The following is a 17,094-nucleotide window of genomic DNA, read 5'->3' as shown; positions in this document are numbered from 1 at the left end:
TATACGTATTCTTTTTTTTAAAATAAGGTAAGGATAAAAGAGAAAAACATTAAGATATAGTATACTTTTTTGAATAACAAATTCTAATGGTTATCAATTATCATTCTCTTCTACCCTTACTTGATATGATATTTTTTGGATAACCTTGAGTGATACTTCTTATCCATCATTGATTATAATAGGATAAATACACACGGGTAAAAGTTAGAACAAGCTCTAAACTACAATTAGGGCAAAGATCATTGGCAAAAAGGACAAGTTAACGAGGTGGGTAACATTAGCCTTCCAAATTGTTGCCTATTGGTTCCCGAATATTTTGAATTGTCAAAAGAGTGAGGAAGTTGAATTTATTTAATGATATTTGCAATCTGTCGTGGAGCGTACCAAATTCCTTCAACCACATTGATTATAATAGGTAGTTACAATCTATTTTCTTTCTGAATAATAAGTCGAATGATAAGATGAAGAGTTGAAGTTTCCGTTGTGAAGATTGAAGAAAATAGGTGTTCTATAAGGTTGAAGTTATGAGCCATGTTGAAATCTACTTTGTGGTTACCGATGATAGACCTTGCTACAAAGGGTAAACTCAATCCAAATTAAACCTGTCTTGGTAACCAACCATCTGAATCTCCAAAAGATTCATACATTTGGTTGATACTCACATCTCTTAAGATTGGTGTCAATATATATCCTTCTAATTATTGGTACCAAATAAAACTCAATGTTGGAATTTCTAGTACCAATCCAAAGAAATAGGTCGACCAAATAATATGTCAAGTCTTCTAAGAGACTCAAATTGTTGGTCATCACATCAGTACTTTCTCACTCAAATGAGTACACGACACTTGTGCTTACTAATAATAATTGTATCTCCAACGAAAGCTTTATTTTACAAGCTACTCTGGTATGAATGGCTAACAATGTTGCAATTAAAAAATTAATATGGTATGCTTTGTTATGAAGCAATATCTAGTCCAACTCGTAAGTCGTAAGCATCATGTTTACTTTGCAAACTTAAAACTGGAAATTTCATTTCCTTGTTTTCATAATTTTGTAAAAATCTACAATATAGAAAGAAAAACAAAAAGATAAGAACAAGCTCTCACTGCTTTGGTTGTACAGAGGATTTGAGCTAGCTTGAGCCATTTGCCTAGAAACAGCGCAGATTTTTCAAACGGCAAAGCCTGCGATGTGCTACGATCCGCAAATACACTCAAAGGCTATAAAAAGAATAAGATTGAAGAACTTTATACTATCGCTTGGAGCTTTTTATTCATTTTCTGGGGCCATTTGTCAATATTTACAGCAAACTCCATGAGAAGAATCTGCAGTCACCGTTACAAATAAATAATCACTCTGCTTGCTGACTCCATAAATGATCCAATGTGGAATTCTTTTAGCCGAACTGCGGCGAAAGAAGAGTATAAACTGAAATCCTCAGAGGTTGGTCTTAAGACGAAGTATTAAAGAGAAAAACAAAGGGCACAGCCTTATCAAATCCCACTGCATGTAATTGCATTACCTCTGTTCACTGCAAGCGAAAGTTGACAGGCTATCAGCTCCTCAAAGATCAAAAACAACTCCAAGGGTTGATGATAGCAAGGCGTTATCGACATGTCATTAGGATTAGGGTAGCCTCCCTTCATGATAAACCAACATGGATTGTCTTTCAAGCTCGGTATCTATTTTGACAAGACATGCGACCAACTTCCTTTTACTTGATCATGATGCATTTTTCAATCTAGAGTTAGAGTAAGGAGTTTCTGACTTCTCATTTGGATCCACCAGAACTTCAAGAGCAGATTGATCTGCAGTCGTAGAAGAAATTTCAGAGCCATATATCTGCTTTGATGAAAATCTCAATCTGAGAAGCAATGAATTCGTCATGACTCCAATTGAGCTGAAACCCATAAGGGCTCCAGCAATTGAAGGAGTAAGCATCACCCCAGTAGCAGGAAGCAACAATCCTGCAGCAATAGGGAGTCCGACAATGTTGTATCCAAATGCCCACCAAAGATTTTGCTTTACGGTTTTCATGGTCAGTTTGCTGAGCTCCAAGGCATCAAGTACTTGTGTAAGCTTGTTACCCATAAGCACAATAGAAGATACCTCACTTGCAGCTCCAACACCACCGCCCATGGCAACCCCGACATGGGCTGATGCAAGGGCAGCAGCATCATTGATTCCATCTCCAATCATTGCCACAATCTTCTTATCATTTTGGAGCTGACTTATAAATTTTTCTTTTTGATGTGGCTTAACTCCGGAAAAAACCTTGTCCTTGGGGATACCAACAACTGAGGCAACATGTTCAGCAGTTTGTCTTTTATCTCCAGATAACATGAAGACATCTATACCTTGGTTACGTAAAGATTGAACAACATTCTTGGCATCTTCTCTTATCTGATCTTCTATGTAGATAAGTCCAGCAAGATTTCCATCTACTCCAACGTACACAACCGATTGAATATTGTTTTTCTCCTCTAGCTCTTGTAATGAATTGTCTTCAACCCCCTGCCTCTGAAGCCAGTCTAATGTCCCAACAGCAACTCTTCTATTTCCAATGGTAGCCACTGCACCAGATCCTGGCTCCTCCGTGAAGGTACCATCAGCAGCTTTGAACGACTGGACACCGATAGAATGTGCAGCTTCCACAATAGCTTTTCCAACAGGATGGATTGTATTTGATTCAACACTAGCAGCTAGTTTTAATACCTCAGCATCTGACAAGTGAAATGAGTTATTATCTGACAGCGCATTTCTCTCACTACCACGAGTGACAACTTTTGTCACAACAGGTTTGCCAATGGTCAAAGTCCCAGTCTTGTCAAACACAACAACATTAGCCTCCGAAAATTTCTCCAATATATCTCCACCTCGCAAGAGCAATCCCCTCTTTGCACCAAGTGAAGTTCCTACCAACACAGCAGTGGGAGTTGCAAGGCCAAGAGCACACGGACAAGCCACCACTAGTACACTGCAAGAGAGCTGAAGTGCAAGTGAAACTGAACTTCCTCCTGATAAAACAGACGGCAAAATACGAGAGCCAAAAAGGGTCCAAAACATAAATGTAGCAGCAGACAATGCCATTACTCCATAAGTGAACTGCCCAGCCACTTTGTCTGCTAGACGCTGGACAGGAGCTTCCCTACTTTGTGCTTCCTCAACTAGTCGAACAATGCTACCCATTGTCGTTTCACCTCCAGGCTTTTGTACTTCAATGGTAAGTGTTCCATTCAAGTTTATAGTTCCAGCAGATACTTCAGCCTAGAATTAGCATGCCGAAAGAAAAAGCTCTTGAATTGATGATGTTTGGCAAAACGAATAACTTAAAACAGAAGAAAAGAGGTGGAAAGGGAAAAATGTGAGAATTTTCTGATGCTACTATGGATGAAAGTCATACCCCAGGCAGTTTCGTCACTGGCAGAGGCTCCCCAGAAAAACTTGATTCGTCAACTGTGCTCCTGCCTGCCCTGACAATTCCATCAGCTGGCACACGGTCCTGAGTAGTGACCAATCATGTCAGAAGACGCTGCAAATATTAAGTCAATTGAAAGGCTCTATACTATAAACTAGTTCCACCATCTCAAAAAACGCCACTACAAAACCAATCTAGTGTACACATACAAACTGAAAACCACTATCCAACCATAAAAAAGGCATGACAATCAAACATTAATATGATTGGAAAAGAAAAGGCACGATACATGGAAGAAGAATGAGAAAGACATAGAGGCGACGATGGTGATAACAATGATTAATAATCATGATCTGTCTGTTGACATATTAAGTACTGCAGAATTAACTGTATAATACTTACCCCTGGCAGCACCACAATTTTGTCCCCAACTGAGAGATTGCTACAAGGAACTTCAACAGTTGAAACTGTATCTTCAGCATCATTGACTAAGAGACGAGCCTTTGAGGGTAATATACTCAAAAGGCTGGTCAAATCACTAGTAGCTTTTATCTTAGCCCTTTGTTCAAGATTTCTTCCCAACAAAACAAAGGCTATCAACATAATTGGTTCCTCAAAAAATGCCTTCCATCCCTAAATAAATAACACGATGTCAGTCACAGCATCTGTAAAAGATAAATGCCATGTGCACAACTTTAAAAGCATGTAAAAGTAGTGCTAAATGTAAATGTTGCATTCGAGCATATACATATCAAGAGAGCGAGAGAGATTGAAATTCACATGAGAACACTCCTTATATGAAAACACTCCTTATATGAAAACACAAGAACACTGAAATCCATTTTAGTGAAAATCTAATCCAATATAAGATATTACACGATGATCCTCTTTCCTGAAAATGTGATCCTTTTGGAAGATTGACCCCAAAAGGAAAAAAGAAGTTAGGGCCAAATGGATTACATATTGGTCAAAAAGGATTATAAAAAAGTATTCTCATGTTCTCCTATAACAATTGTTCTCATGGGACCCAACCCTATATGTATGAAGTATTATTTTAATTTATTAAGTTGTACCATTTTACATTTGGCCACTGCTCATCAACTAACTTTGACTACATAATTTCACCATTATATAAGAAAAAAAAAAACAGAAATCTTGTTAAATTCGTATGGATGCATATATTCGAAATATCAATTTTTATAAATTTTACTTATACGCAATTAGAGATATTAATGGTCAAAGAAGCATGTTGGAGAAAGTGAAAACACAAATGTTGCGACTACAAAAAAAAAAAAAGGAAATATATATATTTATAATTAAAAAAAGATGCTGTAAGGAAATACACAAAGTAAGCAAATTGTGTTACATTGATAAGAAAACATTACCAGATATACTACTCATCTAGTCATTTATGCATAACAGCAGTAAACAAAGAATCATAGATGTACATATCCCAATATGAAAAAAATCAAATTCTTCATGATGACTATCAGATCAAACAGAAGTGCAACATCACTTCTATCTTTCTCTGCTGTATCTTTCATCTTCAGGCGTCTTATCTTTTGTTCACTCAAAAGAAGTCTTATCTTTTCTATATAAGGATGACAGTGCAATGTCTTCCATTACTACTTAGTCTACTTCCACCTTCAGGTTATACGTTCAAAATGTAACATAAATGACAATAAGAAGTTTTTCAAGGAAAGCACTAAGAAAAAGGAGAAATAGAAATCACTATATAAAAAATGCAAAGCATAGCATGGTTAAGAGAAAGCAACCACGAGAATTTTGTCTGAAGAAACTACAGGTACACATCCATATCTAGCAAAGTAATTAATATGGTGGTTTCCTTAAGAAGCCTGCGAGCTGAACGGTACTAGACCAAACCACTGATAGCCTGGGCTAAGTCAATGAGAGGGCCTATCCCACTTAAAATGTTGGAAACGAAAAAGATAATGCTAAGGCTCAGTATGATCTAAAATCATATCCTAAGTGGGCTGAGCTCGTGCAAAAAATTACATTGACAAGAGAACAGATTTTCAAGTTTTACCAGTTTTGGGATTAAAGTAGCCAATGTGCTAACAGTAAATGATGATAAAGCCCCAAGGCCAACTAAGGTGTTCATGTTGGGGGCACCTCTGAAGAAACTCTTCAGACCATCAACGATTAGCTGTCGTCCAGGTCCAAGTAATGTAAATAGAGACATAGATAAATGAAAGCCTGTGGAGTGAAACACATGGATCCATGAAGCCTTCGCCCAAAATAAATGTGATAGGTGACCAAACATACACACTGTGCATAAAGCCCAAGATACTGCAAGATCACGACCTGCATGAACATTTTGCTTAGTGAATGCACATCAAGAATTAAATTGTCCAAGAAAGATTTCTCAAGAGAATCATGTATGTATATAGCGGAGTGAAAAATACTTGCCACTTTCTCTTAGTTTGTTTCGCTTTTGATCCATTTTCCTCTCAAAAATTTGAAATACATTCTCCTTTCCAAGATCTGCAGATAAGTAATAGAATTGACTCATGATAATTAATTCATCATATACAGAGCTTTCTTCCACAAAGCATGGCAGAAGCCTGTTTACCATCTTTGTGATAAGATATGCTTCAGAAAAAATATTTTTAAAATATAAAAGGTTAACAGGAGAAGCACGTGTCAGAGCCACTGAAAAAGCTCCAAGAATTAAAAAGATCTAACATCTTTATAATGAGCTGAAGTACTCAAAAGGGCGGAGAACAAAAATCAATTAGTAGGTACATGAGATATACTCTTAAAGATTATCAATGTCATAGGTATAGAAGTCAATTTTTTTTCTTCCAAATGCTCGAACTGTTTCAAATATAAATCTACTGAAAAGGCGAAGGTATACAGTTGCCTCAGCAGCTCGGCTTATTCTGATCAGTATCATACTGTTCTACAGAGCATCATACAATAGGACTTTTCAGACAACAGAAGCCCTCAGTTTGCTACAAGAACTAGAAGAAAATAATACAGCTAAGATGTTCACAAACAATCATCCAAACTCAATGCGCTCGCGTGACACACTTGTTTCCCTCTACCCAATGCACCACTAGTAGCCGCAACATTACCTATTGACACAAAAGAAAAATATCATTCAAAATTTTTCAAACCTACCCATTCATTTCTAAAAACGACAACAATATACCAGTCACTACATACCATTTATGCTAGCTCCTTACAAGAATCATTGGTATTTTCCTATTTTATGGAATTTCTCCTTCCTTGTCCCCCTGACCTGCCAATTAAGAACCAAGGTTGAAGTGAATCATTAAAGCTATATATTACACTCTTCTGTTAGGTTGAGGAGTTGAAAACCTTGAGGTATTGCCATTTGGAGCTACAAGGGCTCAATTACTTAACATGAACAAAAATTGGCATTTATATTTCGGTATTCTAGATTCTAGAATATAGAATACCATATATTTACAAGACATTATCCCAAAACAGCCTAATCCAGATAATTTTCAGTTACAATATCTCCATGTTCCCAAAGTCACTTCCGAAAATTTCACCCCAAATTATCAACTTCAACTCCTGTCTCTATAGCGAATTTATGAGACTTGCTCCTTTTGAGTAGAAAAGGTAAGATACCTCTTTATTTGAAGCTTTACAAGAATTTCAAACAAAAATCATGCAGAAGTACCAGATCAACCAGGATCAGGAAACAAAAAGAAAATTTTGACAATGTGGTCCAAATGTGATGCAAGACCTTCAAAGGAGAGCCATTGCAGAAGAAGTAGACACACAAGAAGAAAAAAAAAACTGTAAACAGTTCTAATTCAATTTTTAACGGAGGCATAGGTGGCATTTCTTACAAACAAAGAAGATATAAAAGGTAGAACACAAAACAAACTTTGGCATATGAAAATAATACAAAAATAAAATAAAGCACAACTGTGACCGCAGCCACTTTTGAAGAACATTAATCCCTAAAATAAGCACAGCACTCCCTCCTCATCACAGGAATACAGGATCCAAGGAAGGGTTGCTACATGATGCATAGCAATATCAACTACCTAATAACCAGCAGTCCAGCACTAACTTGGTTCGTTCAAGAACTAAAAACTCAGCATGAATGATTATTTGGAATTTAGACTGGATAAAGCCGGGTTAAATTTAGTTTTAGCAACAGTTGGCATAATTATATTTATTAATTAGTTGCCATGGCTATGATGGATACGAGACATAAAAGACTACAATGTCAAATTATTCCATCGCAATTTTTAGCTGTCTCATATTTTTAACAACTTAGCCCTCTAATTACTTCAAGTTATAGCAATTTTGTACTGTTGATAGCACATTAGCACTACATCCCTGACTCTTGAAAAGAAACTTTTGCCCACGCAAAAACCTTAAATAAAGCATGTAACATATCAACCACACACACAACAATGAGCAATGTGAATTCATATTTTATGTACACATAGTAAGATGTTTTTCATATGAAGGTAACCAACCTCGAAGATTAGACTCAAAACCGCAATTAGTCAAATGTTTCGCAAGCATCTCCCCCAACTCTTGTTTCCAGTTTGGCACATCCTTGGCTTCAGATACAGGCCAGACAATTGCAGTCTCTGTCGCAAGATTGACACTTGCAGAAGACACCTGAGTCTGCTCTTCAACAAAAGGTGATGAAAAATTATACCATAATCAACATCCACAATTGCTTTGAAAAGTGATCAAACAGAAACAAATTTGAGCGTGCTAAGCTATAATCAAATGGAAAATCCAGATCACATATTCATAATCCATTTGGTTAGACTTAGATATAACACATTCCATGAAAAATGTTTTAGTTAATTTCCTCTTTTTGGCCACATAGACCGCCTTTGCTTCTATAATGGGAAAGTGATTAGTTGAACCCTCTATAACTAATTGTTTCTCCTTAGACCAATATAATGTAGTACAAGACTTTAGAAACTCTACGACCAAATTAAAGGCTGTGGCAATTTTTCATGCCCTTGTTTCTTCACTTGTGATCTTTGTGAAAGTTGAGTGATGACTAGAACTAAGCATCTCCCCATCAATCACAACTCACAGCCAGCATAAGATAGCGATAAACTAACAATATGCATTACAGGAATTAGTTGAATTCTGCTATTCTATTAGATGTATAGTTGGAGATTAGTGACAATCTATAAATAGCTCTTTGTATACTAAGATAGTCATTCAATAAACTAATCAAACATCTCTCTTACTTATCTTTCTCTCTCTAGTTCTCTCTATACTCTCTCTCTCTCTCTAAAGTCAATTCTTCTTCTGGTTCTATAATTGATCTCCATTGTTGGTCAATACTTCAGTAGCTAAGAAAGCTACTGTTACAATATGCTTCCCAAATACAAAACCGTTCACATAAAACTCTAATCAAAATTAAGTAACAAGTAATACTTCATGAAATTCAACCAAAAAATCAAAGAAAAGAAACACTCACTTGAGTTTCTAGTATTTTCTTCACTTTAGCAGCACATCCTCCGCAGGTCATCCCCTAACATCGAAAAACAGCAAAAATGAATCAAAAACTAACCATTACTTCACAATCTTGTAAAAAATGGATGGGAGAGAAAAACAAAAACTAACAACAAATTCACAATGCAGTAAAAAATGGAGGAGAGAGAAAATAAAAAACTACCTACAACTTCACAATCTAGTCAAAAATGGCGGAGAGCGAAAATCAAAAACTAACTACAACTTCATAGTCAATAATGAAGAAAAGAGAAAATCAAAAGCTAACTAAAACTTCTCAATCTAGAAAGAAATGCAGGAGAGAGAAAATCAAAACTATAACTACAACTTCACAAGCTAATAAAAAATGGAGGAGAGAGAAAATCAAAAACTAACTACAACTTCACAATCTAATAAAAAATGGAGGAGAGAGAAAATCAAAAAACTAACCGTAACATCAAGTATAATAGCGTCAGGCGAAAGCGACGAAACATCATCCGCAGCAGCAGTAGCAGCAGCTTTGGGAACTCCGCCTTCCGATCCATCACCACCTCCACCACCTCCGCCGCCATTTTCTCCGCCAAATCCTCCGCCACCTCCAGTCGAAAATGAGGCCGAAACACAGCGTATTGGCGAGCAGAAACCTTGAATTGAAGCGGATTTGGAGAGATCAATGGCGGAAGCGAGTCGGCGAGTGAAAACTCTGCTGGTCAAGGAGCGAGTCCATAGATGATTTGAAGTGGAGATGCGTCGACAATGGAGGAGAGAGAAAATGGAAGGGTAGGTAGATGACGATGATTTTAGGGTTTTGGAAAGAGTGAGGAGAGTAGAAGCAGGTGAGAGAGTTGACTCCATTGTTGAGGTGAGAGAGAAATAGAGGAATTACTTGAGAGGAGTAAACTAGTAGCGGTGTGTTTGGTGTTGGTCTTAAATGGGGAACGTGTAAGAGTATTTTATCTGGCCCCGGAGAAATGGGTAGTGGATTTATGATGTGTGAAGCGGGAAAAACGTTGAAGAACTGACAGGATCCGCCTCTTTATTACTAAACTTTTTGTATAAACTCGTGTAATTCGTGGTGGCTATTAGAGTATTAGTATGTCTTATTCTTATGTCTACATGATGGAGTCATAAATGGGTTGGGTTGACTAGAGAAAGATTTTGATTCAATAGGGTATTACGTCTTATCTTTCTCTAAAAAATCGTATTTTCTCTGTTATGTTTTAAATAAAATATTGGGTGAAATGACACTATTTATTGATCAATTTTCACTCCGCAGTACCCGCCTTAGTCTTATGGTAACTATCCTTCACAGGGCCCCTCAAGAAGCGGCTTTGGTTCTTGGAAGCACAGACCGCTAGCTCAGGGGCCACCATCTCATAGCGGTGGATATGATTATTATTGTAATCCCCCACAATTTTAAAGAATTTTCATAAATATATTAAAGTATTTATGTAGTTATATTTAAGGCTCCGTTTGGTAGGGCGTAAAACATTTTCAGTGTAAAATGATTTTCATGGAAAACAATTTACAATGGAAAACACAATTCCAAAATTACTTTTCCGTTGTTTGGTTCGATGTAAGAAAAATGATGAAATGAAAGGAAAATGAAAGGGAAAGTAAGGAGGTAGTGAGAGGAGTGTACAAGAGAGATAAGGAAAATAATTTTCCCTTCATTTTGAAAGGAAAATGGTTTTTCATCATTGGGAGAGTAATTTTACCCCAAGGGAAAATGATTTTACACTCTTTTGCCAACCAAACAATGTAAAACTGAAAATAGAGGAAAACAGTTTTCCGGGAAAACGTTTTACACCCTACCAAACGGAGCCTAAATCCAAATGAGTTTGGAAAATGATTTGACTCTTAAAAAGGGTTGACTATTTTAAAAGTCAACTAAAAATATTTTTCATAGCTTAATAAAATTTGTAATGTTTTAATTAAGCATCTATATATATATATAAAGGTAGAAAAATTTGCCTATGTGTCAAGCTATTATTCATTTCGCCACATGTCATCATTATACTTATTCTCATTTTTTTAGTGCCACGTGTAAAATGGATCAATTACAATCTTATAAATTTGGTTAGTTTCACTCACCAAATGGAAGTACTTTACAATCATATTAGTTCGTGTATATTTCCGGCACAGTTGCTAACTAATAATAAACAATGTTAATATTGATATAACTTACCATTTTACATTATCATTTATGTAACTTACCTGTAGTCGTAGATTTTGATTTATAATGTAGACAATTTATTTTGGAGTTGCGGGATTGATAATTTTCACAACTTTTTATATTGCTTAATTATTACTCCAGTAGAGTACATTATTATTAGATATTATTGTAGTATACAATAATTATCTTTACGTGTCATTTGTCTATATTAATAATGTAGGGGCGGTAGCAATAAGTTCGAGTTGGATTAATTTCAAGTTCACCTGATTTCTATTTCGGGTCACTTACCCCTGATCCAAACTTGACTTGATTCTGATTTCAGGTCGAAAATTTGAATTTGAACCCGATCTTTTCGATTTCAGGTTGACCCGAAACCAACCCAAAATGACCTGATTTTAAATTTAATCATTGCAATAATTCAACCTATTGAGTGAGTCTTGAATTCAAATACCAACTTAATCAAATTTAAAATATTCAAGAAACGAGTTTGGTCTAATACAAGTTAGATAAACATAGGTTGGCATGCCTTGAATTTGACCCCACTTCAAAGTCAGATTATTCGGTTTTTTTTTAGGTTCAAAAATTCAACCTGAACCTAACCCATTATTTTTTCTGGTCGGGCTCGTCTGACCCATCTTTTTTTTCAGGTTGAAAATTTTAACCCAAATCCGAAATTTTCAGGTTAGATTCGAGACGGGTTATCATATTGGATCAGCTTTAATTTTGACAGCCCTAATGAAAACATTATATCATGAAATATAAATTTATAATTTATAATCTTTCAATTTTAAATGTAGTCATTCCAATAATTTTGGAATTAAAAAAAACTATTTGAGAACTAAAAAAATCCATGTGCATTATGCACGGGTCCAGATAATCTTAATATAAATTATTTCTCAAATAGTCAAGATGTAAATTATTTTGCAAGTCAATAGTAACAAATTTTAAAAGCCATCTAATCTTTTATTTCTCATTTATATCTTTCGTAAATTATTTCAATATTTAGTTGTGTATGATCACTTCATGATTCTAATGTAAATAATATCACAAAATATTCAATTTCTAAATTGAAATATTTTGGGTTTTCATATTTTTTCTTAGATATATGTTATTAATATTAATTATCAGCACATATTTTGCTGACCCGCAAATGAAAATCATGCTATCTACGGGGAATAGATATTTTTTTAATATGTAACAATATTGATATAAACAATTAGATTCATTGTAAGAAAATTTATGTGAGCTTAAAGCGAGTTTGAACAAGTTTGACCACTAAATGTTACTCAAAGTTAATTAAATTAACCTAAGCAATGTGTGTGCTATTAACTTAGTACCATTTAATCATTTATATGATTATAATAATAATACTGATTATTATAGATAATTTATATTTCAGTATAGTGCATCGCACGGGTTGTAAGCCAATTTTAGACTATTCTTAATACAATATTATATCATTTTAGATAACAAGCCCATTTAGTTATTTTGTTTAAGGTTAAACCCATTTTAATTTATACGATTCTCATTACAAGATCATAATATCGTGTACGATATTTCTATATTCATTTCTTAGGTATATTAGAAGAAAAATTTGTACATTACAATATATATTTCATTTATATATTACAATATACATGAAATTTTTTCTATAATAATAATTATGATTAAATGGGTTAAACAGGTAATTCGTTTATCAAATAGTTCGGGTCATGGTTGAGTATTTCAACCTGTTTATTAAATGTGTAGTAAACCCGAACGCAAATCCAACCAAACCTGAACTGATTGCCAGCCCAACTTGGCTGCCTACTCTACTTTTATGTTTATACTATTTCATTACATATTTATATAAATATATATACCATGATTTCAAGGGACGTATTATATAATTTTAAATATATATTGTCATATCAAGAGTTATTAGCAAAAAGGATTTGATGAACATTAATAACTGATATTTCTATATTCATTTCTTATGTATATATTAGAAGAAAAATTTATACATTACAATATATATAAATTTATATATTATAATATACATGAAATTTATTGTCTATTTGATTAGATGAGTTACATGTTTTTTTTTAATAAACTAAATTGTAAAATGTATTTTTTCTTTAATTTTTTTGTTAATTTACATTTACTATACAGTGTAAATTATAATGTCACTACTTTATGTAGGGTTTGCAAAAGCTAACTCAATACGAAATACGACCTGAACCTAACCCAAAATAAGCAGGTTAGGGTTGGAACTTTGACCGATTTTCTAACCCATTGATTAAACAGGTAGGTTGAGGTTGACATTTTCGACTTGAAATTGACATGCTTTGACTTTGCTAACTTACATATATGTAGAAAATTCTTAAAAAATATATTGATAAATCTAAAATTTGGTTAAAAAAGTAAATATTGCTAAAATTGGTCACAATTATTATAAGAAATATTAAACATGCATACTTTCAACAGTGAACTCTCTATACTTTTAAGAAAATAATTAATTTTTTGTATAATACTAATTATGATTAAATGGGTTCAACGGGTAATTCGCTTATCAAATAGGTCGGGTCAAGGTTGAGTATTTCAACCTGTTTATTAGATGTGTAGTAAACCCGAAAGCAAATCCAACCAAACTTGAACTGATTGCCAGCCCAACTTGCATTGCTGGTTGCCTGCTCTAATTTTATGTTTATACATTTCATTACATATTTATAGAAATATAGATACACCATGATTTCAAGGGACGTATTATATAATTTTAAATATATATTGTCATATCAAGAGTTATTAGCAAAAAGGGTTTGAAAAACATTAACAGCTGATAAAGAACGTGAAAACTCAAATGTTACCACAAATGTATAGTACAAAGACGTGGTTCAAAATGTTTTTAAAATACTCTTATTATTATTGTCATTTAATAATTCATTTGTGATGTTCATTCACTTCGTTGAGATAAAAGGATTTTTTCGTGTTTCCTCTTCAATAAATGTTACAAGTAAACTTGCAGTGTTTTACCATGTACTACCTCCGTTTCTTTTTAATTGTTACACTTACACTTTTCACGCATGCCGATGCACTACTTTGAGCCTTTATATCTCTAATTTTGTATTTGTAAAAAATATAAAAACTACATATTAATAAAATACATACTAATACGAATCTAACAAGATCCCACATGACTATGTTTTTATTCACGTATAAATCACAAACGAGAGTCAAAGTGCAATTTCTTATTTGATATAAAAATTAAATCAAAAAAATAAACTTCCCGTGCATTTTTGCACGGGTGGAAAACTAGTGTTTTAATAAGAGTTTTAATTATTAAAAGCGTATTTGAAAAGGAAGCTTAATGGAATCAAAAGCCCAAAAGTGATAAAAAGGGAAAGGGTTATTTGATGACTAAAGTCCTAATGAGCCCAACTTATTAGTCATCAAAGTTTTAATTATTAAAATCTCTTTTCCTAAGCCCAAAAGGAAAAGCCTCTATTTAAATATCCTAAAAACCCAAAATTTTACCCTACACACTGTATTTCTCCCTCTCCTCTTCCACGTGATCTTTCTTTCTCTCTCTACCCGGCGCCCATCTTGTTCTCTCTCCTCTTTGAGCGTGTTTTTCATATTTTCTCTCAAAAGTTTGTTTCTTCTTCGCTAAGTAACGTTTCTTGTTGAACAAGAAACGTCATAAATCTTTCTTTGAGCCAAGAACTTGCTGCCGCAGTCCTGTTCGGTCCTTGCTGCTGTTCGGCCCTTTCTTCCTCCTTGTTGTGGTTGTTTTTCTTTTCTTCTTCTCTAAGATTCCATTAAAGTATTAGTTTTTATATTATTTTATTATTTATTAGCATGTATATGATTTAAATTATTGTTTTTTTATGCAATATATATTTCGGCTAACATATGAATATTTATAATAAATTCCAGATTTTATTATAGTAAGTTATTTTCAGTTTTTATTATGAAATATATAGTTTTTAGGGTTTTTAATCACTAGAAACTATATTTATAAAATATAAATCATGAGATTTGGTTAGCATATAATTTTATATGTATTAAATATATTTTCAAAAGATTTATAAAATTTTATAAGTGCTGTAATTTCAGAAAATACGTATTTTAAGGGTTTTAAATGATTTTTAATCACTAGAATAGTTGTACTATACTAGCAATTAAAAATAACGGAAGTTTGATATGTAAAAACGATTTTAAAACACGTTTAAGGGGTTTGGGTCGTATTTAAAGTTGCTGTAAATTTTTAGTTCAAGGTATTTATTTCATTATTTTATTTTCTAGGCGGAGATTTCGTAGTAGGAGACTTTTAGAGTGTAAAAGTGGCCTACAGATTCGTTTATACAAGGTACGTACATTGTCTACGTGCTATATGATTTAGAAACATGCTTTAAGGATGTTTTATTTATTAGTATCATGTATAGGACTCTGTTGTTCATATATATGATTTACTGGAATTGTTTTACATGTTATTTGCCTGTGTGCTACATGTAAACTAGAAGTATTTATGAGTATGAATTTTGTATGGAAGTTTAATGCAAGCAGATAAGTCCAGTTTATGTATTAATTCGTGAGTGAATTAATGTAAGTAAGATTGAATCATATGTTACATGGATTCTTGAGTATTATTTATTTATCTTATAAGAACCGTGGATCTTATTTGGTAAGTACAAGTTATACGTTATACCTATACAAAGGTAAAGTTTATTGTTGACTGAGTTCAACAAGCAAGTTAGTAAAGTATAAAAGAAGTTAAAGGAGTCTTGATTGATGAGTTGTGATCACTTGTTAACCCAAAGATAAAAAGAGTTTATGTTATGATTGTGTGATTATTAGTTATGTGTTATTTGCTTGGTTGGTGTCAACACAAGTATTAAAATGTATGCAACGTAAAGTGAAACGAGAATAGGTTATAGACTTTAGTGTGCACGTCTAGAGTTGGACACTAAGGGTTGGAGTACATGGTGGTAGCCCATGGCTTTACTAGGATTGGATTGATCACCATTCCTCATTAGTTAAAGATTCCTCGATATCGCAGGTCAATTTTGGAATATGTGGTAGCTCCCATATTTCCTATTTTCTAGTATATACAACTCGTCCAATAACTATTCCATTTAAAGAATAAATAAAGTTTAGAGTCTAGTTCAGTAAGAAGTTGTCTGCAGATTATTATATGTTTTATTATTATTTATTCCCGCAAGTTATATTTTTGTAGTATCATATTTAGGGTTATGTATGTCTGATATGTAGTACTCAGCTTTGCTGATTACGTGCTTGTCTGTGTTTGTGATCATGGCTTTGCCTATTGATCCTGTGGTGATCCTTCGGGGGAGCAGAGTTGAGACGGCATTGACATTATAGGTTCGAAGATGCATATCATTGGGAAATCTGGAATGGAGAGGCTCTTGTGTTATTAGTTTCATTTAAGTTGTTTTCCTAGGAGTTTATGTTTTCAGACAATAGTTTAAGTTGGTGTGTTTAGTTTCTGACATTGTTATTGGTTTCATAAGTTTATAATAAAGTTGTTTTTAATAAGTTGTTTTCCGCTGCAAAATTCTGAGTAAGTCGAAACGTTATCACACGGGCGATAATGCATGGGTAATTCTCTAAGGTTATTATAAAAGTATTTTCTAGAAAGAGAGAATTATCGGGGTGTTACAATTATGGACAAAGAGGCGGGCATGTAGCAAATGCTCCAGTATCCACTCTACACACATGCAAGTCATCATTCATCTGACCCATCCATGGCACCTCCCCCTCATTCTAAAGCAAATTACAATTACACCCAACCTCGAGGTGTAGATTATGCTCACCCTACTCCTTACTCCCAAATTGAACAACCTGCTCAAAGTTATGGTCAAGGATATGGGGAGCCAAAATATGATACACAGGCTCCAATGCAGCAACAACCATATGCTGGACCAGGCTATGCACCACAACAACAAGGCTATCCACCCCCACAATAGCAATACAATAGGCCACCGTCCTATAGCATGCCATCACAAGCTGCCCCTCAAGGTTATTCCCC

The 17,094-nt window shown here is 34.1% G+C and overlaps 1 protein-coding gene across 1 annotated transcript; it reads right to left on the bottom strand.

The window, feature by feature from the left end:
• Positions 1–1,237: 1,237 nt before the first annotated feature.
• On the bottom strand, positions 1,238–9,919 carry LOC104904017 (copper-transporting ATPase PAA1, chloroplastic). The gene is made up of 8 exons (XM_010692187.4): positions 9,341–9,919; positions 8,880–8,933; positions 7,906–8,059; positions 5,849–5,923; positions 5,466–5,743; positions 3,821–4,051; positions 3,404–3,502; positions 1,238–3,267 (listed from the first exon to the last, which is right to left on the bottom strand). The coding sequence occupies exons 1-8, from the start codon at positions 9,743–9,745 to the stop codon at positions 1,723–1,725; spliced, it is 2,841 nt and encodes a 946-aa protein (XP_010690489.2). The 5' UTR covers positions 9,746–9,919; the 3' UTR covers positions 1,238–1,722.
• Positions 9,920–17,094: the final 7,175 nt, after the last annotated feature.

Source organism: Beta vulgaris, chromosome 9 (assembly GCF_026745355.1).
Source record: "Beta vulgaris subsp. vulgaris cultivar EL10 chromosome 9, EL10.2, whole genome shotgun sequence".
Classification (NCBI taxonomy): domain Eukaryota; kingdom Viridiplantae; phylum Streptophyta; class Magnoliopsida; order Caryophyllales; family Amaranthaceae; genus Beta; species Beta vulgaris.
The sequence above is the reverse complement of the archived record's forward strand: the minus strand, read 5'-3'. Positions and strand labels throughout refer to the sequence as shown.

What these genes read in the sequence shown, in the direction of transcription:
- LOC104904017 (XM_010692187.4), bottom strand. Translation starts at nt 9,745, where the DNA reads ATGGAGTCAACTCTCTCACCTGCTTCTACTCTCCTCACTCTTTCCAAA. An exon ending in AGAAAATACTAGAAACTCAA is followed by an intron (nt 8,060 to 8,879) that starts GTGAGTGTTTCT and finishes GTTGAAGAGCAG; the next exon opens with ACTCAGGTGTCTTCTGCAAG. An exon ending in AAACAAACTAAGAGAAAGTG is followed by an intron (nt 5,744 to 5,848) that starts GCAAGTATTTTT and finishes ATGTTCATGCAG; the next exon opens with GTCGTGATCTTGCAGTATCT.